Consider the following 27278-nt stretch of genomic DNA (forward strand, 5'->3'; position numbering starts at 1 on the left):
GTGTGTGTGTGTGTGTGTGTGTGTGTGTGTGTGTGTGTGTGTGTGTGCTAACACCTACCACTATGTGTAAGGTAATTCAGAAGAAGAGCATTTAGCATCTCTTCACATGCTACTTGTTTAGCCTTGACTCAGAGTTTAAAGCTGCTATGCTATGTGCTATGTGATATATGTGCTGGTGGGAATGTCATTAGCTTTGTAGCTATTTAGTCATAAAACAAAGTATTTGTCAAACTGAAATTTTAATGCTAGAAAAAAATCTATATTATAGTTCTGTTCTGAATTTTATGTCAGTCCATCCAATCGCTCTCAAGACACAGTGTTTCACTTCAAACCACATTTGTCAGATGCATGTTGGAGCTAAAGGACGAGACAAAGGATGATCGAAGTCATTAGGATTCATCCTCCTGGCACCATGAACATCTGTACCAAATTTAAAAGCAATCCATCAAACAGTTGTAGAGAACTGAGATATTTCAGGACGAAAACAAACATTTCATCCACATGATGACACGAAAGTAAAAGTCGGGATTACCAAAGGTAGAAGGCTTCGTCCTCTGGGGGACATGAATGTCTGTGCAAACTTTCATGTGACTCTGTGCTAGTCCTGCCTGTTCTCCCGCTGCAGTTTTTGATACCACCACTTGGGGGTGCAAAAGTGGGACTTTTTTAGATGCTACACATAGTAGCTTTAATGTTAAGTTTTTTTAGGTTAGGTTAACTTTTAACGTATTACCTCTATAACTAATCTCTCACACAAACTGATGAAAGCCAGGAAGCTAAAAAGATTTTGTCTACGATGAGACTAAAACAATCCAGTATGAAACTTTGACATTAAAGAATCATGCCACGATGCGTTGCAGAACTACAGTCATACACACCCCCATTAACCTCAGTAGATCAGTATATAACATTTGTTTGATGTGTTTGCAAACTGCATGAAAAAATTAATGATGACATATGATGCTCTTGCTGTTCTACTACACCTACACCTATTTGTAGATGAGTAATCACACTCTTTAATTGTCCGAGCGCCTTCCTTTTGACTGAGATCCACAAGTTCACACCTGTTCTTTGGGGCATTGCCTCCTGGGAAATGTAGGAGATCACTATCTAAATAGACAAGCCAGTTTGTGGAGAGACACCTGAGCTGATTGTGTTTGACAAGTGAGAGTAACCGAAAGGGGATTTTCCGCTCAAGGACGTAGTGCAACTGTGAGTGTGTTTGTGTCTGTTTTGACTGTTTGGTTTGGAAGCACACGCCGTACTGTCCGTGTCGATGTGTATGAAGAAGTCCTCCAGCTGCCAGTGTTGAATATCTTTGAGCTCGTTAGACTTGACTTTGGCCATGAAGTCTGAACATGGGCTCCAGGTCTACGTACGATGGAACAGATTATTGTTAAGCTAATGACTTTATGGCAAGAGAGGGGAGCCTGTAATTTTATTCACAGCCATGAATCACAGAATGATTCACAGCTGAGATCTACGGGAGCTCCTCCTCGGTGGTCGCTCATTACACCTCACCAGAACCGCATGCAGATGTCTTATTATCCAGTAATAGTCCCCTCACTCCCGCTCATTGACTTCCCCTTGGCCCACAGAACATATAAAACACAACCAGACAGGAGAAATACTAATGTTTTCTCAAACTGAGGCTGCAGCACGGAGACATTTCTTTCACATTAAATGTCATTTCAGGGAGGTGAATGGAGAAATACATTTGGAAAAGCCCACTTGTGTTGACAGATGATAGAGAGAAGCAGACATGCCAGCTACTGCAAACTATCAATCATGGCCTTTAGTCAGCTCAGCCACAGGCCTTTACCAGAGGTTGATGAATATTCCTTTTGCCTGGACCATAATCTCACATAAGCTGCAAATTTGCCTCTGTGTCTAAAATCATCTAAAATGATGACTGTGTAAAAAGACGCAGGACATGACACCTCCCCAAAAGGTGAATCCGAAACATCTGGATCGCCTCCTGTTTGCCGACTGCAGTATAGGTCATCGACCTCGTCCCCTTCATGTTATCAAATGGCACATGGGCCAAACAAAAAATCAAAATACACATAAAAAGTCGGTTTAATTTCATGTCGTCTTATGTTCTTCTTCCTCTTGTTCCTCTTCTTGTTACTATGTGGCACCAGTGACGGATACTTCACTGATTTTGAAATAGAAAATGGAAATATGTTGCGTTTATTCCCAAACAACTTCCAGTGAAATAGTTTCACCAGGAAAACCCCTTTCACTCTCCAAATGTCTCCCTTTACCCATAAACCCATTAACCAGCAAACAACAGGATGAGTGGAGGCTGCGGCTTTCTGCTCCGTGGCTTTCCCTCAGTTTGTGTGGCAGTCGTTCGATCTGTCGGGCTCTATATGTTAATAGGCGGCCTGCCGCACTCAGACCACATCCTTGAATGAAAACTCTTCTTAAAGAGGATGGGAACACACTCAACAGCGGGGAATAGCATCCCTTTGTGTCCTCTGTGTCTTTCTTCATGCGAGTGTCTGCCTGAGTATAACAGGAAAAGCCTGGCCTTTGAGGATCCTAGCGCCATCTTGTGGCGTTGAGGCACAGCTGCGCTACACTGACCCTCCAAAACACCACCCCATTATCTGCTCAACAGAGGCTCCAGTGGCGCAATCGGTCAGCGCGCGGTACTTATAAGACAGTAACCTGCAGAGTGATGCCGAGGTTGTGAGTTCGAGCCTCACCTGGAGCAGTGAAGTTTTAACCGGGGCTGTGAATCGCAGAAGGGACTTCGATGTAGGAAATGCCACCGCAGTGGAAATAGTTCATCAGTGAGATTAATCAGATAATCAGAGTAAACACGGTCTGTAGTTGTTGAGGGAGCAACAGACGGCGGTGCAGCTCTGGTGCTTATTAACGCACATTAATTTCATCTTGGTTTATATGAAATTAATGTTTTAATTTTGCTGCATTTCTTATGGACTTATTCAAATAAAAGCTTATTCGTGTAGATGCAGCGTCTGCATGTGTTTATTGAACAAATAACAAGCATATTTTTATTGAACCACAGTCAATTTGGCTCAATCCAAATCAAATTTACCCATTATCACAGCTTATCTAAAAAACCTGGACTTCAGCAGTGAAAATAATAAGGCATGTGTTTGCACCCTCTTTATCTGTGCCAACCCCAGCACCATGGGGAGGCATGGATTAGTGTTGATTATTATTTATGCACATTCTGTCTGTAATTACTCAGCAAAGCTGCTAAGTTTTGGATTTTAGCTTTTAGCCCTCATGTGTATCATGTATTCTGACTGTGTGAATTGTCCTATAAACCCATTTCTCTGTTTGTGTGTGTGTGTGTGTTGTCCAGCTGGCAGGAGTAGGGAGAGGCAGCGAGCATGGATGAACCGGGCAGCAGGAACAGCAGTCTGCAGAGGAAGAAGCCACCATGGCTCAAACTGGACATCCCCACCATCCAGCTGACGCCGGACGACTCGCCCACACACACCCAGGTAAAAACACAGCAATCACATTCAAGTCAGAACTGCAAAACTATTCATAGGAGTTGTTTAGATCTTTAAACCACTTATTTCACATTTGTGCAGCCAGGCACTGAGTGTGTCTGCACCATCATCATCATCATCATCCTCATATTCATCTGTTGTGTGTGTTGCAGCCAGTAAAGCGTCTGCGCAGTGTCAGCATGCCAGGGGAAAACCCTCAGACCTGCATCGCTGCCATGGAGACTTCAAACAACTACCTCAGACCTCCTCTGGAGAGACTGCCCTCCATCACACAGTCTATCAAGAGGTTAGACCCACACTAACACACACACACACACACACTAACACACACACACTAACACACACACAGATTCTTAAGAGGTTCTCTTCTTTCCTCTGCTGAATTTATCCAGCTGCTAGTTTCCTGTGAGTTCTGCATGTCTTATAATCTCAATAATTCTCTGCATTAGCTCCTTAACAAAACTAACTTGAGCTGTGGTCTCCTTTCTGATTTAACACAAATTAATCTTGCTGTCTTCTCTTCTCTCTTCTTCTTCTCTTTTCCCCCTTTTGCTTCATTTTTGTTTTTTATATCTATGTTTCCCCACTGCCTCCCCGTCCTCCCCCCTTCCTGCTGTGGTGTTTGTGAAGTGAGAAAAGGGTGCGCTTTGAGCGCGTCAACACAGTTCCCCCAAAGGGCCAGAGGAGCCCCAGGAGGGTGTCGACTGTTCGGAGGCGGTCCTGCATCCCCAAAATACTGACGCGACGACGCTCATCTATACCCAAACAGATCATCAGGTACAGGAGAGGGTGGAGGACGGAGGGAGGGATGTGATGACAGCAGTTCGAAGGTGTCTGCTTCTGTTTGAAACAGCATGTTGTTGTTGAATATACTGCACAGAAAGAAACATCATGCTGATTGTTAGACAGTGGGGACTAAGATTATAAGACTTCTCCAGCACCAAAGGTCCAAAGCTAGTTGGAGACCAGCTGACGAACATAGTGATTCATTTAGTGGTTAAATAGCCACATATTTCCCGCAGGAGTTGGTGGAGACACAACTCAATCAAACGTATGCTAATGTTGCTCTATAACTAGCTAGATATGTAAACAAGCAACTCTTCTCTATGAAGTTCGCCACATTAACTTAAAAGGTGACTCATCGCTGTTGTGTGTGGAGCTTAATCTGTCAGTGCAGGTCTAAAGTAAAGAATGTGCTGTCGTATATTTTCAGAACATATAAAATGGAAGTTTGTTGGAGAGAATAGATGCAGTGGCTTCTTTGTTGACTCTAAAGACGAGACCTTTCTTCGACGCGACCAGCGGCAACAAAAACAGAGAAATGAACTATGTACTGATGCACAAGGCGGGTTGAGGAATCTATTATCTGAGGTGTACCACACATGAAGGACTGATGATGAATGACACATTTGACCATGATTTTTCTCCCCTTGATGTTGGTATTGACTCAGTTTTTTTTTTGCACACCAGAAACACACTGTTGCATTTGCCTTTGTGCCGTGATGCTTTGAGGAATGCACGGTAAGTGGTGTAATCTGTGTCAGTCCAGGTGACACACAGCGCCACATGGTTTGAGGCAGACAAAATAATACAATTACTCATACAGATGCGATGTGTGCCTCACAGAGCATGAGGGCCACATCAAAGCGGGGCCTCTCCCACGGCGCTAAATTGAATGTAAATGTTTGAACGCGGAGCCGAGACTAAAACCTAGAGACTCTGTCCTCAAAGGAGTGTCTTATCGTCTTAACTTAATCACGCCGAGGTTTACTGGCCAGGTCTGTGTGAGCGAGAGAGATAGTGAGTTAATTCATTTGATGTTTGCAAGAGAATTAATGGGATTTAGGGGAAGTTTGTGCATGTGTACATGAGTTGTTGGGGGGTTAGCTGAGGTATTTGAAGGAGGTTATAAATACAGGATCAATCTTTTACTAGTCAAACAAAGTGTTTGTCTGTGTGTGATTTGCTACCCTACTGGCTTGTAGGGTAACTGGGAGGGCGCCCTGGGGTTTGTCGATCCAGAGGACAACAGGAAGGCTTTGCATGAGTCATTTTTCATGTCAAGGCGCCATTCATCTTGAAATTCTTTTAACTGCTGACACGAAGGTCTTCGCTGCAAAGCAAGGTGCGGTTCGCACTACGGGCTATGATTTGAAAAAGCTAGACCTTCGTGGTACTCCTACTCCATGTGTGTGTGTGTGTGTGTGTGTGTGTGTGTGTGTGTCATGTTCAGGCATGTCCCAGCGCCCTTCCTCCATCTCTCCTCCCTCCTCATGTGTATGATGTTCTATCTTTCTTCTCTCCCTCCTTCTAATCTCCCATTTCCTGTGGAGTGCTGGTATGTTAGAGGGAGAACTGGTGTTTACACACACTCCTGCAAAACAAGGCAGAAAGAGAGAGAGAGAGAGGGAGAGAGAGAGAGAGAGAGAGAGAGAAGGACCTCATTGATGGTGACCGTTGGGGCTCTGGATGGGGGAGAATATTCAGTTTGACAAGGACCAGAGCCGCTGTCGTCTTTGCCCAGTAGGTCACATCCTTTTATGCAACCTCTTGAGGATGGATACTGGGAGGCCTGCCAGACACTGACACATTCACACACTCTCTCACACAAACACAGTCATATGGAAACTTCAGTTGTGTGCTCAGGACACAAGGTCAGAAGATTTGAGGTCCTCCCACTCATCGCGCCCTGAATGAGTCGGTCCAGCCGGTGGAAATCCCTCTGTGGATCTCTTTACATCAGGACATTCACCGTCTGACCCAAGGATACCGATGCCAGCATTTCTCTAACCGTTGATTAACCGGCCGCTCACTGAGCAGGACAGGGATCTTACACAGGGTCTGCACATGTGGCGATCATCCTCTCCTTGCGTAACAGCGACCGTTACAAGGTACCGCTGGCCTGGATTTCAGGAAATCCCCTCATGGAACATCGTATGTGTGATCTGCGGAGGATCAGTTTGCGTTCAGCAGATCAGGGTTTAATACGGGTCAGGGGGTAAACGGGGACAGGATGTTAGTGATGCTGGTAATGGAGGCGACACAGCTCCACAGTCCCAGCCCCACTCAGGTATGACCCAGACCCTGAACCACACCTGGAGCTCTCTGGACAGGTGAGTGTGCCGTGATTCTGCTCAACCAGAGCAGAAGATACTGATCAAAAAACGTTGATTTGAGTCAACATGTGACACGTTGGCCAGTGAGTGGAAATACTGCACAAAGCTGCATTCCTCGTGCAAGGATTAAGATTTTCCTAAACTAAAATATCGAATTTAGCTGAGATTAAAAGACAATATGTTACATAGTTTTTAGTCTTTCATGATTGACAACATCCACATGTATACGTGTAATACTGCTGAGCGCTCTCTTTTAGCAGTGGTGGAAATATGGGAAATGTGTTCATTCAATTTCTTGCAGAGTTAGATGTGAAAACTGACACCACTCTCATATCTTTATGTCACATATGAAACTACAGCCAAGAGATGGTGAGCGTCGATTACTTTCCTTTTTTTGACGGATTAAGAAAGCAAGATATAACATGTTAATTACTGAGCTTTAAAGGTGCCAGTTGATGAGTTTTGTTGCTGTCAGTATAGCAGTACTAGCTGCTGGCTAGAAAGTGTATTTCCCAAAATTAACTATTATTTTAAGTAAAAGCAGAAATGCCACAATTTAAAAATACTTTCAAAGTAAAAGTCCAGCCTTTGAAATGTACCCAGGTAAAGGCAGATATTAGTGTTAGCAGCAAAATGTACTTAAAGTACCAAAATAAGTTCTTATGCAGCAGAACGGCCCCGTGTTATAATGTACATTATATTATATAGTAGATTTTTCTTATTGATGCTTTAACATGTAAACAGCATTTTAAGGTTGAAGCTGATCAAATTGTGTTTTTTTAAAAAGGTCATACAAAATTAGAGTAGAAGTATAAAATAGTAGTAGTACATCGTATTTGTACTTTTGTATATATTTTTACAGTTGTGAAGGAATAATAAAAAAAAACCTGCTCATTTGTTGATTTATCCATTCAGTAAATTCAATACCTATTATCCATGATAAACTGAAAAAAAAACATCTGTCCAGTGTAATAACTCTTGTAAAAATGTAAAAAGAAAAATATCCAGGGCACTCTGATCGATGTGAAACTAAAAATCCTTTATTAGTACATGGATATAGACATAGACAGACAAGAAATAAGAGAAACGAAACAACAAGAAACAAACATTTCAATTAATTTCTTGTTGTTTCTATTGTCATAATTGTTTTGAAGTGGTTTAATCCACACATCATGTGACTTGTTGAGCCTTTAAATGCACACCTGTTTTTCATTGCACTCATGCCCTGATGAAACTCCGAGAGTATCCATATACTAATAAAGGATTTTTAGTTTCACATCTACAATCAGATCATTTTTTCTGACTGCCATTATACGGTTGCAACTTGTTTTTCTAGTTTACCTGATCACCGGCATCATCCTGGTAGAGCACCTGGTTTCAGTTTTCTTTTTTACATTCCCCACAGTAGCTTTTTGACCCTGTGCAGCGCTCTGCCTGTTTTTCTTCATTACCTATCATCCATGCTCATATTTTTTATCTTTTCTATTTGCTGCGATCTGTGTTTGTTCAGTGGCAGCATTTGTTACTGAGATTTTGCCCCTTGGTCTTTTCTCACAGATGAAACGAAGGCTGTCTAAGCCTGTAATTACAGTACGGTTGATTGCTGCTATGTGTGTGCACCAGCCTTACCTGGAAGAGATCTGGAAGCTAATAATTCATGTGGTTTAACAACGCTTTAATCTTTGATGTGTGATGGATTTGTGCTGTCGTCAAGCAGTGCTGAATGTTTTATTGAGGTTCGTGTGGGCGAATGTGACACATGCTTGTTGGTGCACGCAGACAAACAGCCGCTTATCTAAACAAACACAAACAAATGTCATCCAGCCTGAAATGTGGCCGCATCATGTTTTACCATCAGTTCAATCTTGAATTGTATTTTTCTTTTTTTTTTCATCGTTTTCATTTCATGTTACGACCTCCCCTCCTCCTCCTCCTCCTCCTCCTCCTCCTCCTCCGGTTCTCACTGTCTCCCTCCTCCTTTCTGTTTGCATCTCCCCCTCTCCTTGTTAAAGAGCCCACTTTGACCCCCATGTGTCTCTGCTTTCCCAAACCTGTGTCTTCTTCCTAAGACATTCCTCTCTTGAAGGACAACAATCAGGTCCACGCCGCCCCTCGCCTGCCCCTGCGCAGCCTTAAAAGGCTTCCCCAGCTGGCGTCTGTCTTGATGACGAGGGCTGAGTGTTTATTACTGAGTCCTCTGCTCTCCAAACAGTTTCCCCAGCGTGGCCTCCCCCCTCCTGATCGGTCAACACAGCCTGGCACGCAGGCACTGTTAATGGAAAGAGAAAAAAAAAAGTACCTGGATGCGCACGGTGAATTCATATTTATTGAGTTTAAATTCAAAACACAGACCGACAGTCATGTCAGGTCGTCCATCTGCTTCTTCCCTGCTGACCGAACACAGTAGGTCGCGTTTCGACACAAGACAGTGTTCTTCATCCATCCTCTCTTAGCTGGGCCGACACCGTGCACACAATCAAACATGCACCGTGCACGTATTCGCAGAGAGAGATAAGGAGAGATGAGAGAAGAAAATGCTGGAAGGGAGCTGAATTCATGAGGGTTTCTTTGTCTCAAATGTTTTTGTCAATCAGCTGGATTGCAGCTGTAGATGGACCCATATCCCGTTCTGATTCTTCATTATCAGTTATCTTCATCTGGAAAGCAGATCTGTGCTATTGAAGTAAATCTGCGTTGGTAAATTTTCTTTGTATTGTAGCCAAAGGTTGTTTTTATTGGGTTTTTTTTTTTTGTTGTTTCAGTTCACTCTTTCTTTTTAACACACGAAACTCACGCTCAAACTGGTCAAAGTTTTTGTCTTAATTATATTAAACTATTTATTTTGGCTTTCTATTCCGTAGAAAATGATTTCCATATTTAAAGACTGCGAAACCAGATGTCTGTCTTTTTAGATGTATGGCGCTCTTCAACAGAACACACAAGAAAGCAATCAGCAAATGACCCAATTTATGAGTCAACTACCCCCCAACGACCAGCTGCAGTCAATCAGCTAATCAGCATATTGTCCTGCTAATTAGGAGGGATGTACATTTCAATCCGTTAAAGAATAATCAGCTTCAGAAGGCTAAAGCAAATTATGGACAAAAATAAAAATAATATGAAATAGACAATAAGTATATGTTATTTTATTTTATTTGTTAGTTGCCTCATGACTTTCAGAATTAGCTACATGCTTGATAACGAGATATAACTGGATGAGGAAGTGTTGTTGCAATAAAATGGTAAAACAGCTCATGTATATACTTAAAAACATACATATACTTTTTATTCTTTAATAGCTAGAGAATAAATTGTACAATAGATCATTTTTTGTGCTAATTAGCTAAGTTAGCAAGCTAGCATGCTAAACTAAGATGGTAAACATTATACCTGCTCAGCAGCAGCATGTTAGCATTGCCACCGTGATTATGTTAGCATACTGACGTTAGCATTTATGCTACTACTACAATAGCTACTTTTATTGTGTTATGTGTGTGTTATGTTTGTACCAGTTTGTTACCAAGTGAAACCAGTGTGTAGCTTTAATAAAATGATCTGAGTTTCTGTTGTTGGTTTTAGTGTTAATACTGGATACTTGTGATTTAACTGATTTAGCTCCATTTGCAGTTATTCTGTCAACAGTTTGTTGTCACGTCTGTCATTCTGTTCGCCCGGTGGGAGAGGTTGGAGTAAGCGGTGTCTCACAGAGCCAGTAGCATGTCTTGTGAACAGATTAAATATGATACCTGTGGATTGATTTCTGCCACAAAACATGTAATTTCTCATGCCCTAAATCCGACTAACATATCAGAATATTCAGATTTTAAGTTTTACTAACCACAGTCCATTGTCTTTGCAGAGGTACGGCTGACTGGTTCGGGGTGAGCAAAGACAGCGACAGCACCCAGCGATGGAGGAGGAAGAGCCTGCAGCACTGCAGCCATCTGTATGGGGGTCTGAAGGCTCAGGTGATGAGGGAAATGGAGCTCCACAGCCAGGACAACCTTTCCCTGGCCAGCACTGAGACCCCTCCTCCCCTCTACCTCCCACCCCACCACCCCAGTCACCACCACTATGGCATGCAGAGGGTAGGCTAGCGCCTGGGGCACATTGCACGGATCGAGGAACGAACGGGACAGTTACTCACCTCTTCCTGTTTCACTTCTTTCATTTAACTTCTTCCACTCTTTCACTCCCTTTCCTCATTACACATTGCAGTTACGGTGCTTGCTTTACCTCTTAGCTCGGTCATCTTGCCTAGGGTTCGATTGATGGGTTTTTGACGACTAATACTAGGAGCTAATGTTTTTGCTCATTATTATAAGCGCATTTAATAAGCGTTTCAGTGTTAGCCTAATGATTGTTGCATGAAGCGGCTCCGGTGATGATGCAAATTCATAACAGACAAATCTTTTACTGCTATTGTGAATAATTTAATCAGTAAAAAATAATGTTGATTACTAGATATTTAATTATTAATTAAGAAAAAGCTGCTTTCGGCTGGATACATCATTCCAACCCTAGTACAGATGTGTGTTATGTGCATCCCTTCTCTTCACTATTCTTTCGCTGTGTGTTTACTGTTGTATGTGGCTTGTCCAAGTATGAAAAGTCCTGTGTGTGTGTATGTGCGTGTGTGTGTGTGTGCGTGCGCGCAGATCGTAGACCCACTGGCCCGGGGTCGTGCCTTCCGCATGGTGGAAGATGTAGACGGCTTCAGTGTCCCGCAAACTCCCATCACACCCGGCACCGCCTCACTCTGCTCCTTTTCAAGCTCCCGCTCCGCCCTCAACCGGTTGCCGCGACGACGCAAGCGGGAGTCTGTTGCTGTCATGAGTCTCAAGGCAGCAGCCGCACTTATGAAGGTGTTTTTTTTTTTTGTTGTTGTTGTTGTTTATAAATGAGAATTAATCTTAAAGACTTCTCAATCACCAAATACTCTTTTTGCTTTGCAAAGCCTGTGCTTCAAGCTCCAAGCTGCCGCCAAACACCAGTTTTCCCCGAAATTGAAATGACTAGTTTTTCTGCACAATGTAGATGCACATTAGGACCAGCTATAATTTACATTATAGGCTATAACTGACTGTGATCTTTTTCTCTGAAAAGGAGATTGAGCTCAAGATAGACAAACAAATGCTTTACAGTTAATCCCACTGAGTTTCCATACATGTGCACACACTTTAATGTCCATTATATTATGATTCTGTGAAGAGATTCTTTGAATAACTCCATCCGTTATATGCTGATGTGTCTCTGTCTCCTACACACATGAATGGATGGGATTAATTTCTGAGTGTTTTTCTGCGTATTTGCATTTCTGTCCGTGTGTTCATGTGTGTGCGTCGGCATGTAATGTAAAACATGAGCTCAGCTGTCGTGTTGTGGATTAAACTCTTACATATATGTTACAGGAGTAGAATCCACTAGTGTATGTTGAGCAGAGAGCAGGGATTCACCAACAGATGGTCCATGATAATACACAGCGAATGCTCAGATATCTGCTGGGTTGTGGTCAGAATATTAAGTAGAGAGGTAATCCAGTGACACACATAGGTTGGTGTATTTAGAGAGTGGCACGCGCTGCTGGGGATTCCTCCAGATAAACGCTCAGGCTCAGGGTATACTCATGTGTTTCTCCTACAACACCACTGCTGTGAGCAGAGTCTGATAATAATGTCAGACATGGTCTCATTTGCTAACAGTAGTAAAAACCCTGAGTAAGTATCTGTCACAATGATATACTTTTTCAATAATGTTCCATTATTGGCATCATTTATCAGAGAAAATATCATCGTAGCTCAGTGTGACACCGGTACATGATGATGTTTGTGTTTCTTCTGTGCGTTAGGGACGGACGTTGGGTGATAGCACCACAGGGCGACATCGTAGACGGAGTTTCATGCCTCCTAGTTTCTTCGAAGACGACACTGTAGACTTTCCTGATGATCTGGACACTTCCTTCTTCACCAGAGTGAGCAGTGGACACACTTCCACACACCGCCAGTCTAACCTTTCATTTATTTTCACCTGAATTAACAAGATAAAAATTACAGAAGATTGTGTCTCCACTAGTTTTTTGTGGTTGACTTATAGAATTCAGGTATAAAATATTGTAAAACTAGTGCTATTAACAAATGAATTACACATTTATTGAGTTGAATTTTAATGACATCACAGCTTGATTGAATAATGCTTTTACACTAAAGTTATTAAGCTCATTCATAAGTATTTTCTTGTTCTCTGGGCAAAGCAAAGTAAAAATTCAAAGCACTTAATTGTGGTCTGAGCGTATTTATTAAATATTTACTATATTGAATTCCTGCTCACTTATTTGTTTGTCTTTGTAGGAGGGCCTGCACGATGAGCTGTCCACCTATGCGGATGATGTTTTTGAGACACCATCGGAGGCGGCCATCAAACAGCTGGATGAGAGCGAGCTCACAGGAAGTGCGCTGGATAGGAATGAACTGGAGAGGAGTCACCTCATGTTGTGGGTTTATATTTTTACAGAATTTTTTCATAGGCACATGAACCTCTCACCCTTCACACAAGTTCAGCAGCACTGAAGACACTGTCTTATGATACTACGTACTGACTAAATTCTCCATCTTACGTATCAGTTTGCGATTCTTTCCTCTTCCTAAATCAAGGCCTTTAGAGCGAGGATGGCGGAAGACAAAAGATGGCTGTCTGGTGCAACCTAAAGTTCGCCTGAAACAGGAGGTGGTGAGTGTCAACAACCATCAGCAGCGGGGACAAAGGATCGTGGTTCCCGTTAAGAAGCTGTTTGCCCGAGAGAAGAGGCCGTATGGGCTCGGCATGGTCGGCCGTCTCACAAACCGGACGTACCGCAAGCGCATTGACAGCTTTGTCAAGAGGCAGATTGAGGACATGGATGATCACAGGTAAAGTAGATGATTCTGTTTTTTTCCTTCCTGTCCTCTGATGTGAAATTAAATATAGTTTTTCATCAATATTCCAGCAAACGGAGCCTGAAATAGTTTTCCTCTCTCTCCTTCAGGCCTTTCTTTACCTACTGGATCACATTTGTCCATTTGCTCATCACCATTCTGGCTGTGGCTATCTACGGCATCGCCCCTGTGGGCTTCACACAACACGAAACTGTCGATTCTGTAAGTAGAAGTTCACAATGTTTGTCATCTTCAGATTGGTTCTGTTTGTGAATCTGTGTTGAATCTTCTCTGAAAATGGATGACTGAGTGATACAACTACCTTCTGTAGGTGCTGAGGAACAAAGGAGTTTATGAAAATGTTAAGTTTGTGCAACAACAAAACTTCTGGGTGGGTCCGAGCTCGGTAAGTATTTTCTTTTTTACCATCTTTACTATTTACAATGAAAAAATTAACAAAAATCATTCAATTAAAAAGATAAACTGATGGTAATGATTGAAATGGCAGAAATGAATTACAAATAGAATAAGGATAAACAGTCGAAATATTCGCTTCTGCCGCTCCGAGCAGACTATTGACTATTCAATTGTGCACAGAAAGATATCGTAACAATGTCGGTCTCTAACATGATGAGTGGTGGTGTTGATGAAAGGTCACTTGAGTTCATTTAATCTCACATAGCCAGGCCCGTCTCCGTGACCTCACCAAGCTGTAATGTCACTATCCCGCAGGAGGCACTGATCCACCTGGGAGCCAAGTTTTCCCCCTGCATGCGTCAAGACGAAGAGATCCAGAAACTGATCCAGGAGAAGAGAGAGAGAGAGAGAGAGTCCGGCTGCTGCGTGAGGAACGATCGCTCCGGCTGCCTGCAGACTTTACAAGAGGAGTGTTCGGTCGGTGAAACCAGAGTCTTTACAGTCAAACTTCTAGACCGACTGTTACTTGGCCTTTTTCAGCCATGTCTATCTTAAAGGTGTCACTGGAGGAACTTATACACAGAAGGCATATTTGACAGTACAGTAGCAAGTTAAACTCCACATAGAGCATTTTAAAAAGGTTCTTGTTGCAGTATTTTTGTTCAAGTAGCCACTAGATGATGATTGAGCTACTTCTGTTCGTCTTGTACTGCAGAGCACCCTGGCAGTGTGGGTGAAGTGGCCTCAGCACCCCAGTGCTCCCCATCTGAACGGTGAACTACGCCAGCATGGTTCAGTCTGCCATCAGGACCCCAGGTAACATTAAAAGAAATGCTGTCTGAATGATTATCATCCTTATGTTTCAGAACGGCACTGTGACATCGTTTTCCTCCGTGTGCGTCATTTTGAACTTGATTGTGATTTGTAGAATTTGCCTGGAGCCAGCCTCGGTTTCACCTCACGAGTGGCCTGATGACATCACCAAGTGGCCAGTGAGTATAATTATATTTGCTCATGTCTGAAGACCATAAATGTGTATCGACATAATCCGAATTTTCACACTGCAGTAGGGAGTGAAGGGGGAGCCTATAAAAGTTGACCACAAAGGAGACTGCCCTCACCCGGATCCTAATTTTGGCATTTTTATATTTAAATTTAAACTTTCCCTGTAGGTTTGTACAAGGTACAACTCTGGAAATCACACCAACCTCCCCCACATAGACTGCACCATCACAGGCCGGCCCTGCTGCATTGGAACCAAAGGACGGTGAGCATCAGTGTCACCGGGCACCGCAGGAGTCGCCGTGTTGCATATGTACCAATATTAACTACCTTCATTTTTGAGCACTTTCATGCTTATTGTGTTTTCGCCACTTTCTCTGATGTCAGAACAGAGAAGTTTTCGGCACAGAGTCTATACAGTCATAGATCAGTGAAACTGCACTGAAACTCTTACGGTTGAACAACTCCTTTAAGGCGACGTCGCCCAGCACTCAATTAAATGATAAAGAAAATCTTAAGTATATTAAAGTTTTTGAATAATTAATTCCTGGATTTTTCTTTTTTTCTGTGAGCTTTTGCTGATGAAGCTTATGGTGTGTGTGTGTGTGTGTGTGTGTGTGTGTGTGTGTGTGTGTGTGTGTGTGTGTGTGTGTGTGTGTGTGTGGTGTTGCAGATGTGAAATCACCTCTAGAGAATACTGTGACTTTATGCACGGCTACTTCCATGAGGAGGCTACTCTCTGCTCACAGGTAGGACAAAGAGAGGACACAGTCATTTTTACTGTATTTACAACCTTTTCTTTTCCTCAAATCCTCATGAATCTGTACAACAGTTGCTATTTTTTATTCATTCTAAAGGCTTTTTCAGCCCAGACGGTATCTGTGATGCATGCACTTGAATTTAAAACATTGCTGCACCAGCTGAGGCTTGAACTCCCAACCTGCAGGTTATTGTTGAATAAAGACTGTGCGCTGACCGATTGCACCACTGGAGCCTGTGGTTTCCTGTGACTTTGGACTGAACTCAACATGTCATGTTCCTCCACAGGGTGGCAGTGGATCTACAGTCCTGACTGTTTTTCTCCTGACTGTCTTTCTCCACCAGGTCGCTTGTATGGATGATGTGTGTGGTTTGCTGCCTTTTCTCAATCCAGAGATCCCAGACCAGTTCTCCAGACTGTGGCTGTCACTCTTTCTTCATGCTGGGTGACTGAACTCCCCTTCTTCTTTTTGTCTATCTCAGAACAGGCCTCGGTATTTAGACATGAGAGTACAACTGTTTTACATGCCTAAATCACAAATCGGTTAAAAGAGTAAAAAGTTATAACGTTCAAAAATAACTTTCTGGCTATCTGTGTCTGTAGGATCCTGCACTGCCTGGTGTCAGTGTTGTTCCAGATGACGGTGCTAAGGGACATAGAGAAGCTGGCCGGCTGGCTGAGAATCTCCATCATCTACATGCTGAGCGGCATCACTGGCAACTTGGCCTCAGCCATCTTCCTGCCCTACAGAGCGGAGGTACAATGTCACCCTAAAACAGAACTATACACATGATCCGGCATCTTCTGGAACCCCACGGTGTTCAATATTAAATAAACCTTTTGTGAACTAAGTAAATAAATTAATTCATGAATAAATACATTTAATTTAATAAATTTAATACTCTCAAATTCATAATTCCTGCCTCACTCAAGCTTGCAAGCTAAACAAGTGCTACCAGGTAAGCTCCTGGTAGCAACCGGAGCTAACTGGCTAGCTAACAGGCTGTTAGCAGAACAGCTGATCCTTAAGAAACATCTTCAGGCTGTTGAAGCAGCTCTGACTTAACTAGCCAACTTTAGCTGTTGCTGATAAACCAAGATGTGCAACCCCCCTCCTAGCTAGTTAGCCAGCTAGGTAAGTAGCATGTGGAGCCATGTTACGCTAAATGAATAAAAAGAGATGTTTGTTACTGTGTTTGTTTACAACAACAACCTCTGCATAATAAGAGATAACTGGCTAAATGGGTTGCTACAAAAAAATTAGCAAAATCTGTAAAATTTTTACTTTTATTTGTGCATTTTCATGTTTTTCTTTTTCATTATTGGATGTACTAAAAGTCTCATTTAAACAGATATTGCACTTTAAATAGTTGTAGCATTTAAGAGAGACATGTGCCGCACAGGGAAAAAGACTGTAGCTGTGTCAGAGGGCTTCACTTCAGCCCCTGAGCTCTTAACAGTTTATGTTCCTCTCAGGACTTTATCAGGGACTAGTTTTTGTTTTTTGATGAACTGAGCTATGTAAGACATAACATCTCTGTGTCCCTGCATTCACCGTCTTCCTCCTCTTCATCCCTCTCTCTCTCAGGTGGGTCCTGCAGGCAGCCAGTTCGGTATCCTGGCCTGTCTGTTTGTGGAGCTGTTTCAGAGCTGGCAGATCCTCGAGCGACCATGGTGGGCGTTTGCCAAGCTGCTGGCCATCTCAGTCTTCTTCTTCTCCTTTGGTTTGCTTCCATGGATTGACAACTTTGCCCACATCTGCGGATTCATATCTGGATTCTTCCTGTCCTTTGCCTTCCTGCCGTACATCAGGTAGGTGAAGAGAGGGATGCAGACTGTATCTGTACCCTCCCTGTGAATAAATAGATACAGAGAGATAGAGATAAATAATGCTTGGTTTCTTCTCTTTAGTTTCGGGCGTTCTGATATGTACCGTAAGCGGGTCCAGATCTGTGTCTTCCTGCTGGTCTTCCTGGGTCTGCTCTCCGCCCTGGCTGTTCTCTTCTACGTCTACCCCGTGAAGTGCGAGTGGTGTGAGTACCTCACCTGCATCCCCATCACTGACAAGTTCTGTGAGAAGTATGACCTGAACGCGCACCTCCTCTGAACGCCGGCCTTCGAAGTGTCAGCTGGACTGTCTCTGGGAGAGCGCTGAAGTTGGACCGGGTTGCAACATTTCTAAAATGTTGGACGTTGAGGCAACTGAAAAAAAAAATAAAATGCACATTTAGCCGCAGTGCAACTTGTGACTGAGCAGGAACATTTCTCCTGGAACTACGGCTGCAGCATTTCAGGATTTTCTTATGTGGACCAGTGAATTTCAAACTTGTTTGTTGTACCGTTTGGAAAGGCACAACAGACCCACTATGAATAAAGGCATGAAAGCCTCCAGGCATCTGACTAAAAATATTCACGTGCACGGGAACAAAACTTGACTGAAAGGACTAACAATTGATTTATATGTGTGACTGATCTCTAGCTGGGCTAATCAGTGACCAGTCACACTGGAGGATTAGTTACCTCTCTTCTTACGTGACTTGACAGCAACCCCCAGTGGCCAAAGGGGAGCGTTACAACCTAACAAGGCTGCAGAGGATGAGCTGAGGCTTTTTTTTTTTTTACTGATGTCCAAACTGTTTTGTCCATTTACTGGATTTTCTTAGAGTTAAAACTCGCCAACAAATGAGACTCTAAAATGCTTAAATGTGCCTTACAGACACACAAACACGCCCACGCACACGATGTCTTTATAGTGCCATGTGTCAGTTTGTGTCAGCGGTTTCTGGCATTATGGGTCGTGTTCCTTAACCTTTGTAGAAACTGTATTTCACAATCTGACAAAATTATGTAAAATATGTTTTTACACAGCCTTTAATGCACTTCTTTCACAGATGGATTGTTTGTTTGTTTGTTTTTTTATATTCACCGTGTTCCATGTAAAGAACACAGTTATACATTAATCTGCTGCATTGTGAATCGCTGTTACGGAGGTGAATTTTTGTGTTTTTCCGTTTGTTTGTTTTTTATTCATAGTGGTCGCGTTTTAGCTACCTAACAATAAACACAATGAAACACTCAATTTGGCTCATTTTTCAGTCTGTGTTTCCTTCAGAAGTCAAGACACTTAAACCACACTGGTCCAGGTGAGGCTTGAACTCACAACCTCAGCATCACTGTGCTGGTGTCTGTCCTATTTGTACCACACACTTATCTGTTGTACCACTGGAGCTTGTAATCTACTCACACCACACCAGAATATTGCAACGAAAATGTACATTTTCCATAGTCACCTCAGTTAATCAGGTATTAAAGGAAACATTACATAACTATCTTTTCCTTTTTTTTATCACTCATCTCCACCTTGTGGATTTATGGAGGACTTATAATTTAGAAAATAATATTTTTAGCAGGATTGGGGTAGATTTGTTTGAAATGTGATGAATTAATATTGTTGTGGTGAACACCAAACTGACCCACAGATGGATCGGTCATCACAAGCGTAATTTGGGATGACTGGTTTTCTGAACATAGCTCTGAGTATTCTAGCAGAGGAATATGACAAAACCAAATAAAAACACCAAGGTTATGAAGATATATTTCTGATCATGAATAACAGAAACAACAAACTACACCGCTGACACTGATGCTAACCACCACTAACCTCAGCACAAGAAGAGGGAAGTCGTTAAAATCTTTCACTAATCGAAAACCATTATTAATTTACCTTAAAGAAAAAGCTGAAGACTTCATCTATTCACAGTTAATTAAATTTAAACGTGATGCTTGGAGAAAACAACTTACTGGAGTATGTCCCAAAAATAAAATAAAAACATCAACACTTGTAAGTTTATGTGAATGTTGAAAAGGACGAGGATAAGTTGGGTGTTCTGTCCCAAACTCCTAAAAAAAAACACAGGCATAGTTGAAGACAGTGTGTCTGTGTAATTTATTTTCCAGCCTCCCAAAGTGCAAATTATGAAACTGTTTGCAAACATAAAAATAGAAAAAACAACAAAAATAAAGCACTATATATGTTACAGAGTCACTCCATGTTACCTGCTCTGTAACCAAAAACAGACTGACTTCACTAGGCCCAGGTAGGCCCTTATAAACCCATAGCCCCGCCCACCAGGCTTAATATTTACAAACAAAAAAACAAAAAACAAGTATATTTATAAAGCACATTTTCTGGCTAAATAAAGCTCTCACAGTTTATGAAATAAAAATATATTTTAACCAAATAATTTAATAAACATTTCTACATCAGCGAAACAAGTTGTTTGCTGCAGAAAACAGCATTACAAACAGGAAACTCCCATAAGCGCGCGAAAACAAACCATTTAACGAAAGGAAAATGTTACGGCCTTGTTTTGCCGAACTCGCGGGGGAGAGAGACGGCGTGTCGCGCGCCCCAACAACAGGTAAGCAACACGTCGTTAAGCGAATGTGCGTGTGAATGTGAATGTGAATGTATGCGTAACTATTAATAGGACAACCAAGTGTGCAGGAGGAATAACAGCGAAGTGTGTCGAGAAAGGAGGGAGAGAGAGAGAGGTGTGTGTCTGTGGTGTGCGTGCGTGCGTGCGTGCGGGTGCAGCAGGTTCAAGTTAAACCCTCAGATACAGTGATCTCTAGTGGCTTCAAGTCGTTTCTACAGGATCACAACAGCTGAGTAAAGATTGCTGACTTTGAGTTTGTGACTGGTCTGTGTGAAAATGTAAATGTGAACTGGCTGTGAATTCCTGATGCTTTTTGTCTTGTTTTGTTTTTTGTTTTGTTTTGTTGTCATCACTGTTAAGGTGGGTCGACCTTCAGTGTAATTACTCTTCTCTGATTTTTGGTGACATCAGCAAACTTCCACTAAAGTTCAGCATGAGAACACATCTAACCGGCCAAAGCAATCGGCCTCTTTTTCAGGGATATTTAAATCTGTTGTTGAGTGTTGTTCACTGTGGGGTTGACATCAGGCTCCAGTGGCGCAATCGGTCAGCGCGTGGTACTTATAAGACAGTAACCTGCAGAGTGATGCCGAGGTTGTGAGTTCGAGCCTCACCTGGAGCAGCAGAGTTTTACTGTGGTGGTTGAGGAGTAAGACAAGACACAGCTGTTGATCACTCTACTCTTCTGAATGACTTACCTCCTGTAAGAACTACAAAGACCAGAGGCCTTGGCTTTCACTCAGTGATTAAAGTCAAGGTGTGTGTGTGTGTGGCCTTTTCAAAGAAGAGGTGAACTACTGTTGATGTTCACCTTCAAGATGAACTTGGTGTGTGGGTCTACAAGGTGATATTTTCAGATCGAGGCCAAGAGCTGAATTTGTGACTTCATTTTCTAATTTCTTAAGTAAAAAGTTTTACTTTTTATTTTTTCCCAGTTAGATTTAGTGAATACATTACTGAAGTTAGCAGCATAAATGTTAGATTTAACTTAAAACTCAACTTAAAAAAAGCAGCTACTAAAGTTCTGGTTGTGAGTGCAAAGAAACCGAGGCAGAACTGCTGTAGCATTTGTTGTGAGGTACTATGGATCGAACATGCTAATCGTGTATTACCAAAGCTTACCTTGTACACATCACACACTCTAAAATGATAAGGTATTTCAGGGCTTTTTAAAGTTAACCCACAGCATCCTCGAGAAGTAATAAGTAAGTTTCTTCCATAATTCTTAACCAGGGTTCTGCGGAGAGTTTAGTAGTGTTTTTCTTTTTCCTTCTGAGGACCATTTCCTTCTGGTTTCCTCGCCCGCCTGCAATCCCTGACAGTCCTCCTGCATTGCTGACTCTTTATTGCTTATCATACCTGTGTAAGTCAAGATGTCTGTTGTTTTTTTTTAGGAATGCCCACTAGATGGCAACACAGGACCTTGCACTCCTGTGTTAAACCTGGTACAAGAGTAAAACATGACTGCTGCTCAGGGTACAAAGCTTGAATTACAACAACATTGTTTTATTGTTCTTTGGGATTTGAATTCCATTAATTCAAACAGAAAGGTTTATTAGCGTGCAGAACTCTTGTTGGTGCCCCCAGATGCTCCCAGTGTTGTTGTACCACTGGGTCTGTTCATTCTTGCTCGCCTCCCATTCTCTGAGTGTGCGTATATACACACACACACACACACACACACACACTGAAATCTGCATGCAAATACACACACAGGCACACGCGCAATCGCTCTGGCATTCGTTAATTCTTGTCTGTAATTGAGTCTAAATGAGTGTGTACTTATGTTAGAGAGGCGCTCTGAGAGGCTGAACAGCACAAACACAGACAGCACTGATCTGCATTCAAAATACAACGCTGAAACTTATTCTATTAATCTTGCATTTAGGTCATTTTGGTATCTATTAGGTTTTCCCCAAAGTCCACGCTCATCTTCAACAAGTGGTCACATATTACAATTTACTTGTAAAATTTTATTATCCTGGGTGATGAATCAAAAAGAGTCGCACTGCAACTTTTTAAAGAAATTTTATTTATTCACTTTCTTATTGAGAGTTACTGTAAATGAGTGAATTGACCCCACCCTCACCTCTGACACGTACGCTGAATACGAATGTTGTTACATTTGTGTTTATGTGCAAATTAAACAAAGGAGATGTGTTAATTAGTGAGCTTTAGAGATAATGGTAGGTGGACTTAGTGAGAGCCGGGCTAGCTGCTTCCTGTATTTGGTTGTGTTGTGATTTTTGTGCGTGTGTTTTCTTAAGTTGCAGTGCGTTGAGCTCTCAAGGCCGCCATAGTTAAGCTAAGCTAACCAGCTGCTAGGTATAGCTTCATATTTAGCATTCAGACAATGGCTGATATGATAAACTTGTTAGCATACACTTTCCAGCAGATGTTAGCATAACAATAACAGCAACATTAGCATTTATTTGGAGTCGTGTTTCTGTTGACCTTGCAAATGTTACCTAATAACAATATAGACTCTCCTTTTGATTTTGCTCAACTCCTAACGGGAATATCTAGCTTAGCTGCTAGCTGTGCTCACCGACTAGTTGCTAACTTTGTTGCTAATCTTCTGTTGTTCTGGCCGGGATCTTCTTTGAGTCACCGTTTTCACACTGACATTGTTTTCAGATTCTCATTTACATTTTTACATACATTTTATTATAAAAAATATTTATCATAGCATCTTTTAGCAAGATCTAAATACCATAGATTACGCGTACAACACTATGTGAGCTAATATTCTCTGTCCCCGTTTTTTTTGTCACAATAAAAGCTGGTGGAGCAGCTAATAGTGACAAATTAATGACCCTGCCGACATAAAGATCCTGAAAAATCATCTCTGGCTGCTTGGCCTAATAGAGGCAGCACCCAAAGCCATTAGACCTCCTCCCCCCGCTCACTGCCACCCCCATCCCCTGCCGACTGCTCATAGGAAATTATCTCTCCCGTCTCCTCCCACGTCTCCCTTCTCCAATCCAACTCCATCCGCTCACGACCTCCTCCTGCTCCTGTCCATTTCATGCCTTCATGTTTCCATCACTCATTCATCATTTGGTTTTTCCAAAGCCCCCACCTCCAACTCACGCTTCTGCTGCACCCCCCGACCCTCCATCACGGCTCATATAGAGATGTTAATGTGACATGAAGAGGAGGGTATCTACGAACCATTGATCAGAATCAAACGAGACACACTTAGATACAACGCAGTCCTCCCCCTCCTCCTCAACTCATCTTTTAATGGATGGTTGGTTTTTAGGGACAAAATGAAAGTCAGGTTTCCTACGTCGATAGATAGATAGATAGATAGATAGATAGATAGATAGATAGATAGATAGATAGATAGATAGATAGATAGATAGATGTAGCTGCTGTTGTGTCTGCCTAGAAAGACGACCCTGAAATGGGACCCTGACAGCTGGCCAACAGGTGGCCACTGACAGACCCTCTCTCTTCATTGTGCCTGGAACAAGACACACACAAACACACACACACACACACACACACACACACACACACACACACACACACTCCTCAGTCTCAGCACACATCAGGTGAAGGAGGCCAACCAAGAGGTGGAAGGGTGGGGGCTTGGGGGATTGTTTGTGTTTATGTGTGTGTGTGTGTGTGTGTGTGTGTGTGTGTGTGTGTGTGTGTGTGTGAGAGTGATGGGGGAGGGGAAGGCAGGCCTAGCACACACCTGTCGGATGAGCCCACCTATGGCAGAGATGATGGAGAGTAATGTTATAGCCCCCTCCCCCTGAAAACCACATGGTCCTATACACCACCTGGACTGACAGTGAAAAACCTCCTCCTGCCTGTGTGTGTGTGTTTGTGTGTGTTCATTGAAGTGTTTAAGTCTAATGACATAAGTTTTACCTGGAAAAAGAGTTGAATGTTGCCGCCATCTTTTTTTTTTTTCTTTTCAAATGTAGCTTCAGATTTTATTGTCTCGAGACGATGGCTGCCTGTTACGTCCGGACTCGCCTTTGTTTCACCGGCTTCTGTGACTCTCTTCAGTCTATTCAGCATTTCTTCCTCTGGTCTTTCTGAAAAAATGAAGCATGTTTCTGCAGTTTTCTGTCCATATAAAACAAATTAACTACAACAGTTTAAATAGTAGCTTTCTCTTATTATTCACTATCATTACATTCCCATCCAGGGCTTAATATCTTCCAATGACCTTCAGGATTCTGGTGTTGACTGTAATTTAAATTTCATAGGTACTTTCTGATTAAAATCCCTGTTTAAATTCTCCATAAAGGTCACATGCTTATATTTTCTGCAGCTCTTCTGTATTAAACTATTAAACTAACACATTCATTTTCGAGTTCAGTACTTAACAGGTCTGCACTGATACATACTGCCTCCAGGAGGTAGCCACATACAGGACCTGCCCTGTTTAGGACTGTCTCATGCATTGCGGTTGACTCAGTCCCTTTTGGTTCCCTAAAGAAAAAACTCTTTTTTATCCGAGGTGGTGAAGTTAACCAGACACGCATTTGGCAAACCAGCTTCATCAGTCTTCATCCTTGAAGTCTTTTCTCTTGTAGAGCTAAAAAAACACCAATTGAAAACAGTTCAGATAAAGAATATATCTCATCTTTCTGTCTGCTTAATCTGCGAAACCCATTAAACCAGAGATTTGCAAGTGAATCAGATGCTTCTACATTATCTGACTGAATTTAGTTTTTTTTTTTTACTTTCTAGCAGCGTCCCCCAGAAGCCAGTAAATCTCCTTTTTAACTGAAGCACATTTGGGTATGTTCCAAGCTCCTCGCAGACGGTATTATTACAGGTTGTCATTTTAACTTGTAGAGTTTGCTCAGTTCTTGCTTTTCCAGTATATCAGGTTTTTTTTTTTCGAAAAACCCCCGGAGAAGTACATCATTAAAGGTCCATCTTATTTCACTGTAAGTTCAGTCGCAGTTCATTTGCATTTCCTTCCGTCTTAAGTCCGAGTATCCAATTAGACACGATGAAAGGAACGACTGAGTGTCCGTTTCTCACAACACACAAGTGCTTGTTTTTCTTTTTTGGGAAATCCAGACATCTTAACCGAAGATGCTTTGACAGGATGTGCTGGCTTTGTCTGACATAAAGTAGGTGATATAGAGATTGTCATATGCAGTCATGTTGCACTGAACTGTAATATGACTTACTTCCTGAACCCCCCCCCCCCCCCCCCCGTACCCTCCACACACATATTGCCCTGTCATTTCCAGAGGACAATCCTCCTCTTCCTTACCATGTGTCCTCCAGCCGTCCTGAAGACTTGCTCTTATCCTCCACTCATTGGCTCCCAGTCACTAATTACACACACACACACACACACGCACACACATACACACGCACACACATACACACACACAAAGGTGCACCTACACACACACACACCTCATTAGCGATCACTCTAACAATACTCTCTCCCTGAATGCCCTCTCAGAATCTCTCTGATGGTTAGTAATTCTCTCTTTCTTTCTTGCACTCAATGTATGTTAGTGTACGCAACCCCCCCCCACCCACCATCCCCGTGTGGGTTACGTCTCCCTGGATTCATTTTCATGGAACTGTTATCTGATATTCACACAGGACACATGGGACTCCAGGAGGAAGGACAGGAAGAGAACAGAATGTCAACAAAAACAAGATGAAGTGAGAAAAGATAAGATGAAAGAGGAAGTGTGTTAAAGTTAATAATGAGTACGATGGGTGTACCTCAGGGTTCGGTGTTAGGTCCCGTAGTTTTTAGCTTATAGAGCTGATCTTCCACAACAGTAACATGGGATAGAATTGATTATATATGCTGATGACAAAATCATGTCTTAGTTTGATTATTGGCAAGACAAAAACATGGGGGATGGGTTGTCGGTCGTTCGATTCCCGGCTCCTTAGGCAAGATACTGAACCTCCATATAAAACATAATTCCACCCAGTAGATGTTTCCAGAGCAGCAACAGAGATGTGATCCCTCACTGGCTTCCCACCATGTGAACATTGTCATTAAGGCACAAGGGTGTCTGCATTGAAAGGCAATACTTTTGCTCTGCTATGAATCCAGAAAACCTTCCATACAATCTACTCCCTCCAAAATAAGGCACAATCAACTTGATTAAAATGTTTCTTGAAACAAGAGTCACTTTTTCTCAACACTCAAGGAGCAATCTGCCTTATTCTATCTTCTTTAAAAAGAAAAACAATAATTTTACCGCACTGTTTGGCTTTTTTTTTTTTTAAAGACATTTTGAACTCAACAACCTACAAAATGGCTTTAAAGACGTGTATTTTTGCAGAGACAGACTCACGTTAGACAGTGTGTCGTGGTCACTAGATGGTTATTTTCATAAGATGATCCCACATGTAGTTTTTACACTGTGAGGTGAAAGTGAATGAGCACAGTCTGTCATATTTCCAACACTGTACACAATCCTTACAGTCGTCGGTGGAATGTGGCTCTCCCACATTGCACTTTCTCTTATTGTTCTTAATGAGACGGTCTGGTTCCCCCGTCCTCGTTTCATTCTGTTCCAAGTTAGCGAAGGGTCAATAGGGATGCATAGCTGTGAGGAAGGGGCCATTGTGTCCAGTGTAAGACAAGCAGGACTAATCATTGTACAAGGCGAGTCTGGGCCTGTCTGAACCGAGGAGCGGTTTCGCTGGCTGTTACCAGTCAGTCGAGATGGTGTGATGGGGTATTATGACTCAGCATAGGTGGATGAGAGTGACATGCACACGCAGTAAAGGTGAAATCACAATTACTGTGCAGTTGGTTTTCTTTGAAACTAAATATTGCTTCTGCAGTTTCGTTTTTTTTAGGTTAAGGGCTCCGTAATAGTTCATTTACAACAGGTGCATTCATTTGTAAGACCCAGGAATAACTGCTGGTTATTCTAGTGTATATTAAAACTCTTCTTTTATCGGAAAGTTTTCATCAACGTTTGAATGTTTGATACGTTTTTGTTTTATTTTCCCACTACACGGATAATTTATATTTTCATGTAACTTGTTTTTAATTGCTGTTTTTATTTCTTACTGTAAATCACATAGTAACTTTGTGAAGAAAAGTGCTATATAAGTTTATTATATATTATTATTATTATTATTATTATAATTTACATTTCTGTTCATGC

The 27278-nt window shown here is 42.2% G+C and overlaps 1 protein-coding gene and 2 non-coding genes across 8 annotated transcripts in view; all 3 read left to right on the forward strand.

Annotated features, from left to right (window-relative positions):
• rhbdf1b (rhomboid 5 homolog 1b (Drosophila)) overlaps positions 1–18782 on the forward strand; it is a 35735-nt gene extending 16953 nt beyond the window's left edge. For 2 of the 6 annotated variants that reach the window (XM_056366615.1, XM_056366616.1), the window contains exons 2-20: positions 3344–3485; positions 3650–3783; positions 4128–4274; positions 10473–10701; positions 11272–11478; positions 12462–12584; positions 12961–13103; positions 13264–13518; positions 13635–13746; positions 13856–13930; positions 14257–14418; positions 14657–14757; positions 14870–14933; positions 15114–15208; positions 15617–15692; positions 16048–16148; positions 16307–16460; positions 17292–17515; positions 17615–18782. In XM_056366615.1, the coding sequence (XP_056222590.1) occupies positions 3372–3485; positions 3650–3783; positions 4128–4274; positions 10473–10701; positions 11272–11478; positions 12462–12584; positions 12961–13103; positions 13264–13518; positions 13635–13746; positions 13856–13930; positions 14257–14418; positions 14657–14757; positions 14870–14933; positions 15114–15208; positions 15617–15692; positions 16048–16148; positions 16307–16460; positions 17292–17515; positions 17615–17810 (2712 nt within the window). In that variant the 5' untranslated portion in view covers positions 3344–3371 and the 3' untranslated portion in view covers positions 17811–18782. Of the gene's footprint in view, positions 1–3343; positions 3486–3649; positions 3784–4127; positions 4275–5869; positions 6611–10472; positions 10702–11271; positions 11479–12461; positions 12585–12960; positions 13104–13263; positions 13519–13634; positions 13747–13855; positions 13931–14256; positions 14419–14656; positions 14758–14869; positions 14934–15113; positions 15209–15616; positions 15693–16047; positions 16149–16306; positions 16461–17291; positions 17516–17614 lie in introns of those variants that run through there. The other 4 variants (XM_056366617.1, XM_056366619.1, XM_056366618.1 and 1 more) reach the window with 4 other exon arrangements.
• On the forward strand, positions 2629–2722 carry trnai-uau (transfer RNA isoleucine (anticodon UAU)). Its single transcript has 2 exons — positions 2629–2666; positions 2687–2722. It is a non-coding gene; the product is annotated as a tRNA-Ile (tRNA).
• A 1888-nt stretch (positions 18783–20670) lies between the features above and the next one.
• On the forward strand, positions 20671–20764 carry trnai-uau (transfer RNA isoleucine (anticodon UAU)). Its single transcript has 2 exons — positions 20671–20708; positions 20729–20764. It is a non-coding gene; the product is annotated as a tRNA-Ile (tRNA).
• The last annotated feature ends 6514 nt before the right edge of the window (positions 20765–27278 follow it).

This window comes from Seriola aureovittata, chromosome 21, assembly GCF_021018895.1.
Source record: "Seriola aureovittata isolate HTS-2021-v1 ecotype China chromosome 21, ASM2101889v1, whole genome shotgun sequence".
Lineage (NCBI taxonomy): Eukaryota > Metazoa > Chordata > Actinopteri > Carangiformes > Carangidae > Seriola > Seriola aureovittata.